The sequence below is a fragment of the Salmo salar genome, chromosome 03, assembly GCF_965601325.2.
Source record: "Salmo salar chromosome 03, fSalSal1, whole genome shotgun sequence".
Taxonomy (NCBI): Eukaryota; Metazoa; Chordata; class Actinopteri; order Salmoniformes; family Salmonidae; genus Salmo; species Salmo salar.
Window position 1 is genome coordinate 55889656 of NC_138293.1, and position 20847 is coordinate 55910502.

At 42.1% G+C, this 20847-nt stretch overlaps 1 protein-coding gene across 6 annotated transcripts in view; it reads left to right on the forward strand.

The window, feature by feature from the left end:
- LOC106600922 (bromodomain-containing protein 4) overlaps positions 1-20847 on the forward strand; it is a 67625-nt gene that overhangs the window by 18740 nt on the left and 28038 nt on the right. For 3 of the 6 annotated variants that reach the window (XM_014192709.3, XM_082973602.1, XM_014192710.3), the window contains exon 1: positions 9266-9967. The exons of 2 other annotated variants lie outside the window; for them this stretch is intronic. In XM_014192709.3, coding sequence (XP_014048184.3) covers positions 9864-9967 — 104 coding nt within the window. In that variant the 5' untranslated portion in view covers positions 9266-9863. Of the gene's footprint in view, positions 1-9264; positions 9968-20847 lie in introns of those variants that run through there. One more of the 6 variants, XM_082973601.1, reaches the window with a different exon arrangement.

Here is a 20847-nt window from a genome sequence, read left to right on the forward strand (position 1 = left end):
AAAAATAAATGCCATATTTACACAAGTATTCATAAAAATCACTCAATTGAACTCAGGTGCATCCTGTTTCCATTGATCATCCTTGATGTTTCTGCAACTTGATTGCAGTCCACCTGTGGTAAATTCAGTTGATTGGACATGATTTGGAAAGGCACACACCTGTCTATATAAGGTCCCACAGTTGACAGTGCATGTCAGAGCAAAAACCAAGCCATGAGGTCGCAGGAGTTGTCCATAGAGCTCCAGGATTGAGTCGAGGCACAGATCTGGGGAAGGGTATCTGTAGAGAAGAATGGGAGAAACTCCCAAAATACAGGTGTGCCAAGCTTGTAGCGTCATACCCAAGAAGACTCGAGGTTGTAATCGCTGCCAAAGGTGTGATGGATTCCTAAACTTGAAATTGGGTTAATTATCAGGTATTCTATTGAAATATTGAGTGCTGTGGTTTAGAGGGTCTTCACCAGAAGTTAATGTTTATCTGTTGGAGGAAGGTATATGGTGGGTGCAATAAAGTTTGTTTTCCCTACACTCAGTACATTCCAATCTTATGTGGTAGGCATTGATAAGGGGAGAAAGTAATGGATTAGCGATGAAGGGGGTCGAGGTCAGGTCAGGGAGAAGGAAAAGTTTATTACCCGCATCACTTAGTTTCCTGCCTAGCAATAAAGATGCAATGTTTAGCGAGGAGGAGACTCCACCCAAAGTGGGGTACGTATACCACCACTATTGTAACCATGTTTTTGTCGATTTCAGCAGTTCGATCCTTTGAGAATAATAAACTTGGTTTAAGCTTTCATAGTGTCCGAGTTATTACTCTGATAATTAGATCCTAAAATGTTGCTTTTTAATTGTGTATTGTTTATAGATTGAGGGGTAAAAAAAATGATTTAATCCATTGTTACGTTAAAGCCTTATTCTACAATGTGGAAAAAGGTCAAGGGGTCTGAATACTTTCCGAATTGAATATAAGAATTTGTTCTTAACTGACTTGCCTAGTTAAATAAAGGTAAACATGCACGCTAATTGAATATTAAACTGATTATGGCAGAAGGCCGAGTATGGCATTAGTCACGTAAACACCTTACTAGGCTTATCTTAATCAGTATAAGGGCAAAATCAAAGTAATCATACTCCGATTTAAAACCTGTATTTCTGACAAATGTTTCATTATTAGTACACTGCTTAATCGGCGTTCCAGCTGTATATTTGATCTGTGTGTGTGCCTTCACCGGAAGCGCAAGCAAGTGAAGTGAGTTCCAAAAAACATCAGTATGCATCTTAGAAATAGTTTTCACATCCAAACTTTGTCCAATCTCAGAATCAAATAGTCTTTGCGAAAATAACATGGTCACTGTGGTAGAGCGTTGATTTTGATTGCCGATTTTTCTGCATTTATCACAAGTCCCATCAAGTAGCCTGATTTCAGATGTCATATGAACAGGATTATTAGATAAGTAATTCTTGCAAAGCATATACATGTTTTAATTGAACTATTATATTAAATTGAGTCTACAGTCGTATTATTGTGTGCATGTAACTGTACTCTTATCTCCCTCCCTCTCTCGTTCTCAATCTCTTTCCCTCTATTTTCCTTTCTCTCTATCTCACTCTCTGTTGCATAACACAATCAGGTGATTTAGGTCAATTGAATAGTGAACAAATGGTCTGACAGACAACGATATCTGTTCCACACAATACATTTCAACCTGAACATTTGTTCTGTGACGTTGCACCCCCCCTGAACAGAGCCCTGATCTGTGCCTAGGAGCCATGAGGTAAATGTGCCCCAGGGGTGTCGTTCAGTTGGTTGAGCTCAGTGTGCTACTCAGGGTTTTCGTTAGCCGGTAGTAGCCGGCTTTTGTCCGTTTTAAAAATAAGGAAGTGGACGATAAATAAAATCGGCACCGGCCAATTGTCAGGGTGAAGTAAACTTTATTTTTCTGAAGCATAGTTTGGTTGTATGAGTTTGTGAACGGATCAATAGAATATGTAAACTTTTCTACTATGGTGGATAGTAGATTTACAGGCTCATAGGCGGCATGTCCATAAGACTAGGGGAAGCTTTCCCTAAGTGAATTAAATTGACAAAATGATATAGCCTTATTAGCCTACCTTATTAGCCTAGAACTGAAACCCTGGAACTACTGTACCCTCACAGACAACCCGGTCTTAATTACAGCACAGCAGGCTTATTGCTCTCTCTCGTGCGCAATCTCTTTCTCCAGTTGTATGTGACGTGGTTTCCCTCTCTTATCATCATGTTGGTAGACAGTAGGTACGAGGTACACTCCACACACTGATTAGTGTCATTGTAATGTGTCATGATGAGGTGAATCACTGTTGTTTCTGAAGACAGTTGGCTGGATGATTTACGGGGGGGGGAATTAACTGTCTTCTGGGGAACGCTGTAGCTGTGTCACACTCTCGCCCTCAAACACACACAGCCTTGAATAAAAGGACCACTTGCTTACAAGTGTTTTATTATGCTCGTAAAGCAAGGGGTGCCATTCTGTTAACTTGTGTGGGAATTCCATGATTCCACAGTATATTGTTGGGCAGTACAGTGGTTCTTTCTTTAAAAGATGCGCCGTATTTGCAGCACAGCTTGTGGGCTGCCACAGAATTCTATTGCACGCTATTTAAGTGTCAGCCATTGTTGCCGTTAATGCTAGTTAGTGCTAGTTTGACCACCAGAGGGCATCTTTGAGAAGCATTTGACAGTTTTTAATATTGGCTGTACTTGAGTTTAAAACCTTTTTTTTGTAAGAACATAGTATATTGGATTGACTTTAAGAAATTTAGCTTAATTAAATTAATATTTTGGTGTTTCTATTCCAAGAAAAAACGAAACCCTCAGGGTTTCCGTTAGGAAAATATGGCGCTGTACAACGTGACCGGTCGGGAGTACGCTACTTAAGTGACTGCAAGTGAAGAGCAAAATAATCCTAACATTTCCACACCCTAATTGTAGGCTAACCAATACCCAAACGGAGATTCCGTGAAAATAAAAATCTAATTGATTTATCAAGACCAATCCCCATGCTTGTCTCAGAGCAGCGTGAAACGGTGCTGAAATAGTTGACCACACGCGGGTAGGCTATTGCTTCAAATCCTATTATAACAATTGGATGACTTTGGGTGTTCCAGTAAACAACAATTTGTTGCCTTCATTAGCCTACTTTATTCTTAAAAGAACTACAGCACAGAGAAGAGAAAGGAGCCTTAAATAATTAAATAAAGCGATTGAATTCACAAATGCATTTGACTGCTTTTAATATTGGCCATCAACCAAAAACACCTTCATCAGATGAACGGCAACATGTCGGCTAAAGCAATTTAATTCATGAATGCATTTGAACATTTTTAATATTGTGATAGTGAAGAGCAAAAGAATCTTAACATTTCCAAATTAAAAATCTGATTTATCAAGACCAGTCCCCATGCTCTTTCATTCAGCGGTAATAGTATTCATAATAATCGTCATCGGATAACAGATTGGCTCTCAGAACTCATTAAGAGGCGGCTTCTATCTTCAATATAATCATTAATTCAGAAGGTTAAACCCATAGGTTTTAGGCCTAAGGTAGGTTATAAGCAACACACAAATTGCCTGTCAATTCATAAACCATGTGCCGTGGAATCGGTACATCGAAAATATCTTCCCAGCTATTTTGCAATCTATTAGAGGTCGACTGATTTAATCGGAATGGCCAATTAATTATATACACCTTTATTTAACTAGGCAAGTCAGTTAAGAACACATTCTTATTTTCAATGACGGCCTAGGAACGGTGGGTTAACGGGCAGAACGACAAATATTTACCTTGTCTGCTCGGGGATTTGTTTTTGCAACCTTCCGGTTTTAGTCCAACGCTCTAACCCACCTGCCTTACATTGCACTCCACGAGGAGCCTGCGTGGCAGGCTGACTACCTGTTATGCGAGGGCAGCAAGAAGCCAAGGTAAGTTGCTAGCTAGCATTAAACTTATAAAAAACAATCAATCTTAAAACCTCTTACATCTAGACGTTCCGCTAGCGGAACACCTGCTCCAATATCCAATGATAGGCGTGGCGCGAATTACAAATTCCTCAAAAATACTAAAACTTCAATTTTTCAAACATATGACTATTTCACAGCATTTTAAAGACAAGACTCTCCTTTATCTAACCACACTGTCCGATTTCAAAAAGGCTTTACAGCGAAAGCAAAACATTAGATTATGTCAGCAGAGTACCCAGCCAGAAATAATCAGACACCCATTTTTCAAGCTAGCATATAATGTCACAAAAACCCAGAAGACAGCTAAATGCAGCACTAACCTTTGATGATCTTCATCAGATGACACACCTAGGACATTATGTTATACAATACATGCATGTTTTGTTCAATCAAGTTCATATTTATATCAAAAAACAGCTTTTTACATTAGCATGTGACGTTCAGAACTAGCATACCCCCCGCAAACTTCCGGGAATTTGCTAATAATTTACTAAATTACTCACGATAAACGTTCACAAAAAGCATAACAATTATTTTTAGAATTATAGATACAGAACTCCTCTATGCACTCTATGTCCGATTTTTAAAATAGCTTTTTGGTGAAAGCACATTTTGCAATATTCTAAGTACATAGCCCAGGCATCAAGGGCTAGCTATTTAGACACCCGGCAAGTTTAGCCTTCACCAAAATCAGATTTACTATTACAAAAATGTTATTACCTTTGTTGTCTTCGTCAGAATGCACTCCCAGGACTGCTACTTCAATAACAAATGTTGGTTTGGTCCCAAATAATCCATCGTTATATCCGAATAGCGGCGTTTTGTTCGTGCGTTCCAGAAACTATCCGAAATGGTATATCAGGGTCGTGCGCATGGCGCAATTCGTGACAAAAAATGTCTAAATATTCCATTACCGTACTTCGAAGCATGTCAACCGCTGTTTAAAATCAATTTTTATGCAATTTATCTCGTAAAAAAGCGATAATATTCCGACCGGGAATCTCCTTTTCGGCAAACAGAGGAAAAATCACAAAGACGGGGGCGGCCAGGGCACGCGCCTAAGCCCACAGTCCCTTGATCGGCCACTTGACAAAGGCGATAATGTGTTTCAGCCTGGGGCTGGGATGACGACATTCTGTTTTTTCACGGGCTCTGAGAGCCTATGGAAGACGTAGGAAGTGTCACGTTAGAGCAGAGATCCTTTGTAATTGAATGAGATGGCAAAGAAGTTCAAGAAATGGTCAGACAGGCCACTTCCTGTAAAGGAATCTCTCAGGTTTTGACCTGCCATTTGAGTTCTGTTATACTCACAGACACCATTCAAACCGTTTTAGAAACTTTGGAGTGTTTTCTATCCAAAGCCAATAATTATATGCATATTCTAGTTACTGGGCAGGAGTAGTAACCAGATTAAATCGGGTACGTTTTTTATCCAGCCGTGAAAATACTGCCCCCTAGCCATAACAGGTTAACATAATCACTAGTTAACTACACATGGTTGATGTTATTACTAGTTTATCTAGCGTGTCCTGCGTTGCATATAATCGATGCGGTGCCTGTTAATTTCTCATCGAATCACAGCCTACTTTGACAAACGGGTGACGATTTAAGAAGCGCATTTGCGAAAAAAGCACTGTCGTTGCACCAATGTACCTAACCATAAACATCAATGCCTTTCTTTAAAATCAATACACAAGTATATATTTTTAAACCTGCATATTTAGTTACTATTGCCTGCTAACCTGAATTTCTTATAACTAGGGAAATTGTGTCACTTCTCTTGCGTTCCGTGCAAGCAGTCAGGGTATATGCAGCAGTTTGGGCCGCCTGGCTCATTGCGAACTGTGCGAAGTCCATTTATTCCTAACAAAGGCCGTAATTAATTATGACATAACATTGAAGGTTGTACAATGTAACAGCAATATTTAGACTTAGGGATGCCATCCGTTAGATAAAATACGGAACGGTTCCGTATTTCACTGAAAGAATAAATGTTTTGTTTTCGAAATGATAGTTTCCGGATTCGACCATATTAATGAAAAAAAAGGCTTGTATTTCTGTGTGTTATTATGTTATAATTAAGTCTATGATTTGATATTTGATAGAGCAGTCTGACTGAGCGATGGTAGGCAGCAGCAAGCTCATAAGCATTCATTCAAACAGCACTTTCGTGCGTTTGCCAGCAGCTCTTCGCAATGCTTCAAGCATTGTGCTGTTTATGACTTCAAGCTCCCGAGATTAGGCTGGTGTAACCGATGTGAAATGGCTAGCTAGTTAGCGGGGTGCGCGCTAATAGCGTTTCAAACGTCACTCGCTCTGAGAATTGGAGTAGTTGTTCCCCTTGCTCTGCATGGGTAACGCTGCTTCGAGGGTGGCTGTTGTCGATGTGTTCCAGGTTCGAGCCCAGGTAGGAGCTAGGAGAGGGACGGAAGCTATACTGTTTCACTGGCAATACTAAAGTGCCTATAAGAACATCCAATAGTCAAAGGTATATGAAATGCAAATCGTATAGAGAGAAATAGTCCTATAATTCCTATAACTACAACCTAAAACTTCTTACCTGGGAATATTGAAGACTCATGTTAAAAGGAACCACCAGCTTTCATATGTTCTCATGTTCTGAGCAAGGAACTTAAACGTTAGCTTTTTTACATGGCACATATTGCACTTTTACTTTCTTCTCCAACACTTTGTTTTTGCATTATTTAAACCAAATTGAACATGTTTCATTATTTATTTGAGGCTAAATAGATTTTATTGATGTATTATATTAAGTTAAAATAAGTGTTCATTCAGTATTGTTGTAATTGTTATTATTACAAATTAATAAAAACGGCAGATTAATCGGTATCGGCTTTTTTTGGTCCTCCAATAATCGGTATCGACGGTGAAAAAAATCATAATCGGTCGACCTCTACAATCTATATGGCACAGTTGTCAATTTTTTGGTCCTTTAAATGAAACTGGTATATATTTTTTATTTTTCACAATTTTCTTTAACCAATTTTTGTCTTTTTAATGCACGGCCGACAGACAAGTTCCTTACTGAAATTGAAACCAACTTTCTATGGCTTGTTTAAAAAAAAAAAATGTTTTTGAGATTTTGTTTTCAAATAACCGAAAGTGATCGGTTGTAATCTGAATAAAGGGAAAAAGGCCATTCTTGAACATGGGGTGAGACATTCATACTAATTTGTAAATAAAGCCTGTTTGTGATTTAGAATGATTTTCATTTCTGTTTTTAGAGGGAGAGAAACCAAAAGCCCACCGTGCCTATTTTTCGAAAATCGTCAGTCCACATGTGAAGCGAAATTCCCCATTTTATTTACCCAAGTAATCTCTTAACCACCGACAGTTTTTTGTTGTTGTTGCCAAATGCAGGACTCTAGTGCCAGAGAAGAGACTCTCAGACTGAAAACGCCTCCATTAATTTACGAAAAGATTGTCAATTTGTGCCACAGTTTAGACTACCGATAGATCAGCGTTCTAACTCCCCTTTGTGATAATGTGGTGCAATGACAGAATGCCACCATCTACCACTAACGGTCGCAGCATAAACTCGTAACTTTTAAAGAAAGAACCACTATGTTTGAGCTTTGTCTCATGTCAAATTTCTCCCCGTGTCTGAGTTGATATCCGTTTGTTGTGGGAGAGGATATCCACTGTCTCCTGCAGGATTTTTTTTTCAGCCAAACGCGCAGTCTCCGAGCAATTTTTTTTTGAGGCCTTACTATTGGCCGCAGAGACAAAATGTTGGTTATTTTAAAGCTATTCTACACATTTCGCTATGGTTTACACCGTGTTCTTATGCTATCTGAGTGATAGTGACTCAAACATAAACAAATCAATTGGGGGCCCCATGGCATTTTGACAATTTTAGATTCTCCCTGTCTGTCTAGTTTTTATTTTGGTAATAGATATTTCTCAAAGGATATCTTATTTAAAAATATATAGTGCCATCCGTTTTGTCACCAAAGCCCCATATACTACCCACCACTGCGACCTGTACGCTCTCGTTGGCTGGCCCTCGCTTCATACTCGTCGCCAAACCCACTGGCTCCAGGTCATCTACAAGTCTTTGCTCGGTAAAGCCCCGCCTTATCTCAGCTCACTGGTCACCATAGCAGCACCCACCCATAGCACACGCTCCAGCAGGTATATCTCACTGGTCACCCCCAAAGCCAATTCCTCCTTTGGCCGCCTTTCTTTCCAGTTCTCTGCTGCCAATGACTGGAATGAACTGCAAAAATCTCTGAAGCTGGAGACTCATATCTCCCTCACTAGCTTTAAGCACCAGCTGTCGGAGCAGCTCACAGATCACTACACCTGTACATAGCCCATCTGTAAATAACCCATCCAACTACCTCATCCCCATACTGTATTTATTTATTTATTTTGCTCCTTTGCACCCCAGTATCTCTACTTGAACATTCATCTTCTGCACATCTATCACTCCAGTGTTTAATTGGTTTATTGTAATTACTTCGCCACCATTATTGCCTTACCTCCCTTACCTCATTTGCACACACTGTATGTAGACTTTTGCTACTGTATTATTGACTTTATGTTTGTTTATTCCATGTGTAACTCTGTGTTGTTGTATGTGTTGAACTGCTTTGCTTTATCTTGGCCAGGTCGCAGTTGTAAATGAGAACTTGTTCTCAACTAGCCTACCTGGTTAAATAACGGTGAAATAAAATAAAAAATTGCTCCATTATCTTTTCTACTTTATATCTGGTTTTGTTTGACACTGAAAATGCTTACCATCCCACATTTTTTTATTAACAATTTAGCAGCAGTGGCCCGCTGGCCTTGTGAAGAAGGAATGGATTGTTCAGTCCTCCCCCTCTTATAGTATTGTCTTACATATTATCTCTCTCTCTCGTTGTTTCTCTTTCTCTCTGCATTGACAAAAGCCCGGCCGGCGTGGATGCTTTTGTATTAGTCTAGACGTGCTGTGTGAATGTGTGTGCAGCAGCGTGGTGGGGAGAGAGGGAGGGATGGAGGGGGAGCGAGAGCAGTAGATAAGGTAGCCTTTGGTTTGGTGGGGGTAGGCAGTCGTTGGTTCACAAGATCAGCCCGAAAGGAGAACGGCAAGTGGGGGAGGGGCAGGGTGAATTGGAAGGAAGGAGGGAGGGGGTGGGGTGCCAAAGGTGTGGAGGGAGAGAGGGAGGGACCTCAAGCTATTGAGGGGGGGGAGAAAAGGGAGGGGTGGAGTGAGAGCGCAGGGAGAGGGAGGGGTAACGCGCTGTGGGCTGAGACTAGAGCTCAATGAGGAAGCGGAACAGCAGAGCCATTTTCACCGTTGAATAACCACCACACGCCGTTTGCTGTGTGTGTGTGTGTTTTGAGAGAGAAGAGCTACGAGAGAAAGGGAAGAAGCAAGCTCTCCTGGATTAATTTTTTAATTTTTTTTACCGGAGCGCTGTCCTCCTTTCTCACTCTTGCTGCTTGTGAGTGGGGGAGGCCCGGGGTGGACACACACAATGGGGCGAGGAGCCTGTGGCTGCTGGGCCGTTGTGCTGCTGCTGAGAGGGGGAGGGGGTAGAGCGAAGGAGACCGGCACACACAGCTAACTCAGCCAGCCGGCTCCAGTCAGGCCTCCACAGGCATAATTTTACCCCGATCCCTGTCCCTTTTCTGTTTTTTTTTAAATATTTTTTTTCAAGGAATACCCATCTCTTAAGCCTGGATCAATGGATTAATCATGTGTGGATTATTGTGGATGGATTTTGTGAAACAGATCTAGATTGGAACCTTAAACAGAACCGTTCTCTCTTCCTGTGTTTGTGGGAAAAGGAGCGAAAGGGAGCCAAACTTCTCCTGTTATTTTCTTTTTTTTTGCTTTGAGGGAAGCTTCTAGATGGATTACAAGATGCATGCCAAGTCTAACGATCTGCTGGATTTTCAGACTCTGGATGCTCTTTTGGAAAAAATGGCACATTATTCTTCTGTCTCTGTGAAAAGGTAACGTTTGGCCGATACAGATAAATAAAAAAATAGGCTTCCCTCATGTTTCCCATTCAAGGGAGACTTTCTCATAATACTAGGCTACATCCGTTGTGTTAAATACACGGAACAAAAATATAAACGCAACGTGCAACAATTTCAAAGATTTTACTGGGTTACAGTTCACATGAGGAAATCAGTCAATCGAAATAAGTTCATTAGGCCCTGAACTTTGGATTTCACATGACTGTAAACGCATATATGCATCTGTTGGTCACAGATACCTTTTTTTTTAAGAAAAAGAAAATGGGCCTCAGGATCTCGTCACAGTATTTCTGTGCATTCAAATTACCATAGATAAAATGCAATTGTGTTTGTTGTCCTTAGCTTATACCTGCCTATACCATAACTCCACCACTACCATGGGGCACTCCGTTCACAATGTTGACATCGGCAAACCACTTGTCCACACGACGCCTAACAAATTCTCTAAAACGACGTTGGAGGCGGCTTATGGTTGAGAAATCAACATTCGATTCTCTGGCAACAGCTCTGGTGGACATTCCTGCAGTCAGCATGCCAATTGCACGCTCCCTCAACTTTAGACATTTGTGGCATTGTGTTGTGAAGAAACTGCTCATTTTAGAGTGGCATTGTATTGTGCCCGCAGCACAAGGTGCACCTGTGTAATGATCATACTGTTTAATCAGCTTCTTGATATGCCACACCTGTCAGGTGGATAGATTATCTTGGCAAAGTAAAAATGCTCACAAACAGGAATATAAACAAATGTGTGCACAGCATTTAAGAGTAATACCTTTTTTTCCTATTTTTATTCAGTGTACATATACTTAAGTCTACAGCTTGCATTTGTACTGTATGGAGGACACCTAATCTAAAACATGAAAGTGAAACTGAAAGCTCCAGTTTACAGAGAAGTCTTTGTTTGTGGACAACATTCTCAAATATGACCTATTAATGTGTCATTTTCTCTGATGTAGCTTATTAGTTTAAAGCCTGTGGAAATTGTTGGTTTGGAGGATTACATTATTAGCCACCATTCTGCCTATAACCCTCCTGGTGGGAGAGGTGAGGAGGGGAGGGGAGAAGAGTGTGTTGTATTTGTTGTGGCAGAAGGGGGGAAACGTGTCCTGATTCCAGGAAATGCCTTGGTGAATGAACTGGTCCGGTGAGTTCAGCCCGGGTGGGAGGGAGAAGGAGAGCAAGGGGTGTTCTTTAGCTACAGTTCTCTGTGTTTTTGTTTAATCAGTGACTCAGACATGAGTGTTGTCACTCTCTCCCCTCCATTATTGGTGTGTGTTCTCCTCACCCTTTCGTCCTGGCTTTTTGCCCACTGTAAACACAGATTGTTGTCTTCTGTATTGAATCTTTTCGCTCCTGTTGCACACCACCCTGTGTGTTTGGTCCACCCTATGGTCAGTCAGAGAGAGAGCCACTGGGAGTGTTTCACCACAGTGTTCTTTGACTGAACACAAACCCAACCTGATTTTAATGTAGGCTTGTCACCAGCAGCAGTGTGTGTCTGTGTGTTAGGGTTGGGCTGATGGACTATATGATAATATTGACTATTGGTGATATTTGAACTTTACAATTCAAAACTGTGCAGTCGTATCAATATGTTCAGCATGAAGTCTAAACGAATAAACCCTTTTTTTTCCCGTCATAAGTATTTTTTTAACGAGAAGACGACTATAAGATCATAAATAAGCACAGTGGAATTATTTTGTCATTTTACAATGCAACACGATAATATCAGATATCGACAATATTTGGAGTAGCATATCGTGGAATAGGTCTGGCCAAATATCGCCCAACCCTAGTGTGTGGGGGATGTTGCCTCACTCAGAGGAAGCCTGCTTGCCTCTACAGATCCACACAGCCAGAGAGAGAGAGGAGGGCTCTGAACAGTCAGACATGACGCATGCCTCTGACTCAGTTGCCTGCCCCCCCCCCCCCACCCCCCCAAAAGGCGTTTTGTGGCCTGCATGCACGTGGGTGAGAGCAGTTCTCCGCTGAAGTGAGGTAGTTTAGCGTCCCTGGTCCAAAGTAGTTCACTGTGTAAGGCAGTGTTCCCCAATTGGTGGCCTGCGGGTGGTTTTTATTTGGCCACCCAAGTTTACAAATATTTTAGTTTTCTTTTGTTGCGTTTTCATTGTTGGAAGTAAGACAGTAAAAACACCAGGAAATCACCTCCAATTGATTTTAATTGAGCAATTAAGCAAGGTTTGAAATGCTTTACTCAAATACTATATCTGCTTGGGCTTCTTGTGGTCAATTATTTGTAATTATGTTCCGGCCCCTCAACCACCCGCCCAAGACTAAATTGGCCCGCGGCTGAATCTAGTTGATGATCCCCGACGTAGGGAATGGGGCGTTATTTGGGACACAGACATAGCCTAATTCCAGGCCAGGCTGACCGAAAACATGTGGTGTCCATTGCAGACCCCACTAGGTGAAGATGTGATGGTCCACTCCACTGTCTGACGCACGCCATACTGTAGATGTCACAGATGCTACCTCTCTTGGACTGACGGAAAGAGTTCAAATGAAATGGGCTCGGCCCATTAGTCTATAGGCCGTGTATTTCCCTCAACATCATCAAACCATTAGTTTGTTTCTCGAATGTTTCGGAATTATTAAATTCAGATTTTTGTGGCATGACTAACATTCAATACAGTTTGTCCAAATATGAAATTCCAGAATGAAGAGTACTTTTGATTGCCGATAGAACAGTGCACAGACCCATCTGTCTGTCTGGTGGCTGACCTGCCTATACTGTGCCCCTCCCCTCTCTCTCCATCCCTCGCTAGCTTGCTATGAAAGATGCGAGTTCTCGGAAGTACGGCAACTAATCAGTCTCCTCCTTTCCAAAAGTCAATAATCTTAGGAGTCAATTCCGAGCAGGCATTGAATTTTAACCTGTCTGGGGTATGTGGCACGCGCACTCATAGGACTTCATGTTACACAATACATGTATGTTTTGCTCGATAAAGTTCATATTTATATCCAAAAACCCATTTTACATTGGCATATAATGTTCAGAAATGTTTTGCCTCCCAAAACTTCCGGTGAATGAGCACATCAATTTACAGAAATACTCATCATAAACGTTGATAAACTATTAAATTGTTATTCAAAGAATTATAGATACACTACTCCTTAATGCAACCGCTGTGTCAGATTTCAAAAAAACTTTACAGCGAAAGCACACTTTGCAATAATCTGAGTACAGCGCTCAGACACGAAACCAAACCCGCCATTTTGTGGCGTCAACAAAACTCAGAAATAATATTATAAATATTCACTTACCTTTGATGATCTTCGTCGGAATGCACTCCCAGGAATCCCAGTTCCCCAATAAATGTTCATTTGTTTCGATAAAGTCCATATATATGTCCAAATACCTCCTTTTTGTTTGCGCGTTCGGTCGAGTACTCCAAATGCGCTGTGCTCGCACATTTAGTTCAGACGAAAAGTCAAAAAAGTTATATTACAGTTCGTAGAAACATGTCAAACGATGTATAGAATCAATCTTTAGGATGTTTTTATCATAAATCTTCCATAATATTCCAACCGGACAAGACCTTTTGACTTCAAAAAAGAAAAGGAACACAGCTAACTCTCACGTGAGTTTGCACCACTGAGCGCATGTCATTTTCTCACTCATCTAATTCCAGGAGCTCTTATTCTCTCCCTATTCACAGTAGAAGCATGAAACAATGTTCTAAAGACTGTTGACATCTAGTGGAAGCCTTAGGAAGTGCAAAATGAACCCTAAGTCACTGTAGACTGTATAGGCAATCACTTGAAAAACTACAAACCTCAGATTTCCACACTTCCTGGTTGAATTTTTCTCAAGTTTTTGCCTGCCATATGAGTTCTGTTGTACTCACAGCCATCATTCAAACAGTTTTAGAAACTTCAGAGTGTTTTCTATCCAAATCTACTAATAATATGCATATCCTAGCTTCTGGGCCTGAGTAGCAGGCAGTTTACTTCGGCACGCCTTTCATCCGGACGTGAAAATACTGCCCCCTACCCTAGAGAAGTTAACACTCAGAAATGATCAGTGGGAGTTGACGTTCGAAGAGTCGTGGAATCAATTATTTTTTTAGTCTGCGCTCCATCACTGTCATCATCGTTAAGTTGGAAAAATAGCAGAGAACGGCAAGTGACAGCAGTTAAGTCCTGTTTGGCAGTACTGTGAAGTTAAATGAGAAGGAAATACAAACTTTGCGAGGTGGAATTGAGGTCAAGTAATGGTAGCACAGATGCGATGCTTAACCATCTGAAAGGAACGCACTGTGAGACCCAAACCAATGCTGGCAGCAGCAAAGCTGCATTGTGAATTCACATGGAAATTTCACAAAAGAACTATGTAAAAATGTGTTTTGCTGTTTAAACATCAAGAACATTTTTCCATTTGGTCACATCCCTAGTCACAAGTAGTCATTTGGGACTTACTCATAGCCGGATGTCTCTTACTGCACTGGTGTGTGGAGTGGGATCCTCTGACCTACGTTCCTATTGGCTGCAGCTACCTCCCCTGGAAAACGCAAATGATTATTTACCTTCTAGATGGAATAGATTAGCCTAGTAGATACAGTACCTCTATTTTGTAACCTAACATGAGGTGTGTGTGTGTCCCCCCAAATAGCACCCTATTCCCTGTGGCGCTCATTAAAAAGTAGTGCACTATATAGGGAATAGGCTGCCATTTAGGACAAGTTTTACCCCCCTCTGGTGTTCAAGTGTCAGTCACTGCCAGAACCTGATTTCCTGGCCTCGACTAGGCCCCTCGGTAACCAGAGCCACTTCCTCCCTTCTCTCACAACATTCCTCGGCAGTCTGTGGTGATCTATGTCCAGGTCCAAGGTCAACTGTTATTCCAGAGCCCAGAGCAGTGGGGGTGTGTGGTAAGACACACACACACACACACACACTCACACACACACACACACACACACACACACACCGGTAGGCAGGAAGTCAGCCAGCGGCAGCGTTTATCTTCACCCCTTGTAGGAATCTGCCTCTGCTGAGTTGTATTTACGAAGTGCATCAGAGTTGGAGACAGTGCTGATCTTGGATCAGGTCCCCCCCAATCCATATAATCGAAAACTGATCCTAGATCAGCACAGCAGCACTCCCACTCTTGAGACTTTGTGAATACAGGGCCTGGTGTATTAAGTAGGTTGTAAAAATGTGTTGTTGACCTTTCGGACCGTAGCAGGAAATAATTAGTCATAGCGATTTATGTTTTTAATGCCGTTTTCTTTTGTCTTTTTGAAGTGAGTTTGTGTAATGCACCAAGACAGAGCTATCAAAACCTAACCATACGGGCTCTGTTCAAACGTAGTGCACCGTGTAGGCAATAGGGTGCCGTTTGGGATGCATCCAGACTGGGTTAACTTTTCTATGGATGCTGTTAGTCGAGAAAAATAACAAGGTCTAACCTGGAGCTAACTTAGTTTAATCATCAGCAGTCACAATGGATGTGTTTTGGCCATCAAGCCTTGGTCAGCGACTTTGTCAGGTACTCAACGAGCCACTTCCACTCCTGATGAGATTAGTATTTTTGACATTTACATGTCCATTGTCTGCTGGATTAACGTTGTGTACAGGTTCCTCCTTTCCAATCGAAACCAAACCTGTGTTACTGTCACTTATCAGGCCGATGGTGTGAAGGTGAGAATGGACCCAAGTTGACCTGATTAGGGAGTACGTCTCAAATGGCACCCTATTCCCTATAGTGCGCTACTTTTGAACTGGTCAGAAGTAGTGCACTACGTAAGGAATAAGGTGCCATTTGGGTTGCCGCCTAGGTGTAAAAAAAAATAATTCTTCAAACATGGGAAACCACAGGAAAACCTAGTGAAAGACAACAGGACTGGTGTGGCCTCTCTTTGCCTGAGCTAATCATGTTTGCTCAGAGTCATCTTATCTAGTCAAATAGATTCAGTCAGCAGTTGAGGTTTTAAAGAATCGCAATAAACTAGACCCAATAGTGGAGCAATAGCACACAGTGGGGGACAAATGCTGTACTTTGTACTGTGTGTGTGTCCTTGGATTCCCTGATTTGTTGTTGCCTGGCTGTTGTGAACCATCTGGTGGTGCTGTGTATACGTCGGCAGGTTCCTGGTCCCAGAGAACACTGCATCCCGAACCAGCTGGAGCATCAGCCTGGTGTTGTGGCTAGCTAGAAGCTACCTAACGAACAGCCTCTGTCCCCCATAGAGGGAGCCCTCCCGTCTGTACCTGCCACAGACGCCTCCCTCATCCTCTGTCCTCCTCCTGTGTCTGTAAGAGCTGGGTGGTGGTGTTATGTTTAAAACAGGGAGGGAGTTGTCCTGGATTTGAGCATTATGTCCAATGAGGAAACGCTCACTTTCATTGCAAGCACATGCAACACATTTTGAAAATGTTTTCCGTTGTGTGCCCCAATGAACACTATCCTGTTTGTGGAGGGCCTGTCAGTTCCTTAGTGGACGTCATCCTCCTCCTGTCTGCTGCTACTGCTGCTTGGTCCCATTGTCTGTCCCTGTCGACCTCTTCAGTACTGCAGCCTCAGTCGACCACACACACACTGTATAACACACAATGAAAATGCATGATTTTTTTTCCCCCAAGATAATTGTAAGATATATGAATCACTGATTCATATTGTCCTTCAAATTTCTGAAGAGGCAACGGCACACCATGTCTGTGTGCGCGCGTTTTGGTCTACCACTTTGTGTAGCCGTTTGCGGCGATACGAATGTAATGACAACCATTGTCTACTTTGGAAATGTTCGCAAAAACCTTGTCAATTTAAACATTGACTACAAAGTAGCCTCTGCCTACCTGGCAGAATGATATCGTGATTATTTGCATCAGTCCAGTGGTCATTTGAATCGCAAACTCAATCACATGAGCGCTACAGAAACATTGCTAGCCAAACAGTCTCTGGCTAGTGGTCGTCTGATGTGATTCAAGCATTGTTGTCGACTTTTAACATCCACTTTTGTTATTCTATTAGTGTGATTTTGAGTGCAATTTTTTTTGGAAAAACAAAATGTAACTTGGGGGAAAAACTACGGAATCAGGCAAAAGATTAAACCACTTTTCTTGAGCCTTACCAGTGCAGTGCTTGACTAATTTCCACTAGACTTATATAGCTCTGTCTCTGAATGCAACCTGCTATTTGGTCATCAGCAGCAGCTCTGTGCTGTATCATGTCTAGCATTATATTCAGGAAGTCTGTACTCTGTTATAAGAAACGTTCAATAACTGTTTTGGCCGGTGCTTTGACCCGAGTGGGCAGGTAGCAGACAAGTTAAAATTCCTCTCTCCTGTTATCATCCCAGACAGAGGTCTGTCAGTGTATGGGTGTTTCCCCTCCAGGGAGGCCTAGGCAGCGATCATGTGCTTGGTTAACTGCTTAGTTAACTGCTAACTCAGAACGGTTGACTCATCAGGAATGTGGTTAGTCGAGCGAGATCCGTACACTGGTGTATGTGTGACTGGCCAGAGTTTTAAAAGAGAATCCCTCATGATCAATACTTTGGTTGGTCACATTGCTGTGTCTTTGTACTCTGTCTCCAACACACTGTCCTTGTGTTGTAGAAGCCTGGGGGAGAGGCGGCATAGGAACACTGTGTTCCACCAGCAGCCAGATGATGCCAAACGTACCACACACACCCACACAAAACCTCCCACATCCTGAAACACTCCAGAGACCAGAGACTTCCAAGGAATGGGATAGTCTGTCTTACCAGGGACCCGCATAAACCATTAGACACACACAGGCCCTGCCAAAACCCCAGCGGTGGTTAACTTCTAACCCACCTCTGATCTCTCTCACACACACACACACACACACACACACACACACACACACACACACACACACACACACACACACACACACACACACACACACACACACACACACAGGGTTGGGTCAATTTTAGCTCCATTCAGAAAGTAATCCAGATTTGGAACTGGCGTTTCAGTATCGTCCTTGAAATGACAGAACCCTGACAGATACAGACAAAGCCTTTTTTTATGATGGGCCAGGGGGGAAAAACTGGAGGACTGTTTCTCCTTTTGGACTAAGAGATTTTTGCTTTTTTGAACACTTGTAACTGCCATTTCCTCCAATCTAGAGCAAAAAAAATCCTTATATATAAACTCAGCAACAAAAAAAAACGTCCCCTTTTCAGGACCCTGTCTTTCAAAGATAAATTGTAAAAATCCGAATAACTTCAGATCTTCATTGTAAAGGGTTTAAACACTGTTTCCCATGCTTGTTCAATTAACCATAAACAATTAATGAACATGCACCTGTGGAACGGTCGTTAAAACACTAACAGCTTACTGTTAACAGCTTATTAAGGTCACAGTTATGAAAACGTAGGACACTAAAGACGCATTTCTACTGACTCAGAAAAACACCAAAGAAAGATGACCAGGGTCCCTGCTCATCTGCCTGAATGTGCCTTAGGCATGCTGCAAGGAGGCATGAGGACTGCAGATGTGGCCAGGGCAATAAATTGCCATGTTCGTACTGTGAAACGCCTAAGACAGCATTACAGGGAGGAAGGGCGGACAGCTGATCGTCCTCGACGGTGGCAGACCACGTATAAAAACACCTGCACAGGATCAGTACATCCGAACATCACACCTGCGGGACAGGTACAGGATGGCAACAATTGCCCGAGTTACACCAGGAACGCACAATCCCTCCATCAGTGCTCAGACTGTCCGCAATAGGCTGAGAGAGGCTGGACTGAGGGCTTGTAGGCCTGTTGTAAGGCAGGTCCTCACCAGACATCACCGGCAACAACGTCGACGATGGGCACAAACCCACCGTCGCTGGACTAGACAGAACTGGCAAAAAGTGCTCTTCACTGACGAGTTGCGGTTTTGTCTCAACAGGGTTGATGACCGGATTCGCGTTTATTGTCGAAGGAATGAGCGTTACACCGAGGCCTGTACTCTGGAGCGGGATCAATTTGGAGGTGGAGGGTCCGTCATGGTCTGGGGCGGTGTGTCACAGCATCATCGGACTGAGCTTGTCATTGCAGGCTATCTCAACGCTGTGCGTTGCAGGGAAGACATCCCCCTCCCTCATGTAGTACCCTTCCTGCAGGCTCATCCTGACATGACCCTCCAGCATGACAATGCCACCAGCCATACTGCTCATTCTGTGTGTGATTTCCTGCAAGACAGGAATGTCAGTGTTCTGCTATGGCCAGCAAAGAGCACGAATCTCAATATCATTGAGCACGTCTGGGACCTGTTGGATCGGAGGGTGAGGGCTAGGGCCATTCCCCCCAGAAATGTCTGGGAACTTGCAGGTGCCTTGGTGGAAGAGTGGGGTAACATCTCACAGCAAGAACTTGCAAATCTGGTGTAGTCCATGAGGAGGAGATGCACTGCAGTACTTAATGCAGCTGGTGGCCACACCAAATACTGACTGTTACTTTTGATTTTGACCCCCCCCCCCTTTGTTCAGGGACACACATTATTCCATTTCTGTTAGTCACATGTCTGTGGAACTTGTTCAGTTTATGTCTCAGTTGTTGAATCTTGTTATGGTCATACAAATATGTACACATGTTAACCTCTCTAGGGGAGGTGGGACAAAATCGTCCCACACTATTCAACAGCCAATGAAAAATCAGAGCGCCAAATTTAAAACCACAAAATGTCATAATTCAAAGTTCTCAAACATATGACTATTTTACACCATTTTATAGATATACTTCTCCTGAATCGAACCACGTTGTCCGATTTCCAAAAGGCTTTACAGCGAAAGCAAAACATTAGATTATGTTAGGAGAGTACATAGACACAAATAATCACACAGCCATTTTCCAAGCAAGCATATATGTCACATAAACCCAAACCACAGCAAAATGCAGCACATATATGTCACAAAAACCAAAACCACAGCTAAATGCAGCACTAACCTTTGATCTTCATCAGATGACACTCCTAGGACATTATGTTATACAATACAAAACAGCTTTTTACATTAGCATGTGATGTTCAGAACTAGCATACCCACCGAAAACTTCCGGTGAATTTACTAAATTACTGACAAAATACACAACAATTATTTTAAGTATTGTAGATACAGAACTCCTTTATGCAATCGCTATGTCTGATTTTAAAATAGCTTTTTGGCGAAAGCACAGTTTGCAATATTCTTAGTACATAGCTCGGCCATCACGGCTAGCTATTTTGACATCCGCCAACTTCGTGGTCACCTAAACTCAGAATTACTATTATAAAAATTGGATTACCTTTGCTGTTCTTCGTCAGAATGCACTCCCAGGACTTCTACTTCAACAACAAATGTTGTTTTTGTTCCAAATAATCCATAGTTATATCCAAATACCTCCGTTTTGTTCGTGCGTTCAGGTCACTATCAGAAGGGTAACGCGCATTTCGTGACAAAAAAAATCTAAATATTCCATTACCGTACTTAGAAGCATGTCAAACGCTGTTTAAAAACAATTTTTATGCTATTTTTCGCATAAAATAGCGATAATATTCCAACCGGGCAACGTTGTATTCATTCAAAGACTGAAAAAAAATAGAGAAGTCTCGTGAACGCGCATCTCCAGTCTCACTGTCCCCAGGCTGACCACTTACAAACTCTGCTGGTGATGATTTAAAAAGTGTTTTGATATGTCTAGGCTTGCAAAGGGGAGGGTATATTAGTAGTTTATCAGTAATCTACCAGAATTTTGTTTACTTTCAAGGAATATATTTTATCATTTGACATCTTGTGGCCTATTTGGGAACTACAGGTGTCTGTAATTATCTCTGGCCCCTTTATGGCTTTATCGCATGTCTTAAAAAAAAAAAAAGAAAATTCAAATATG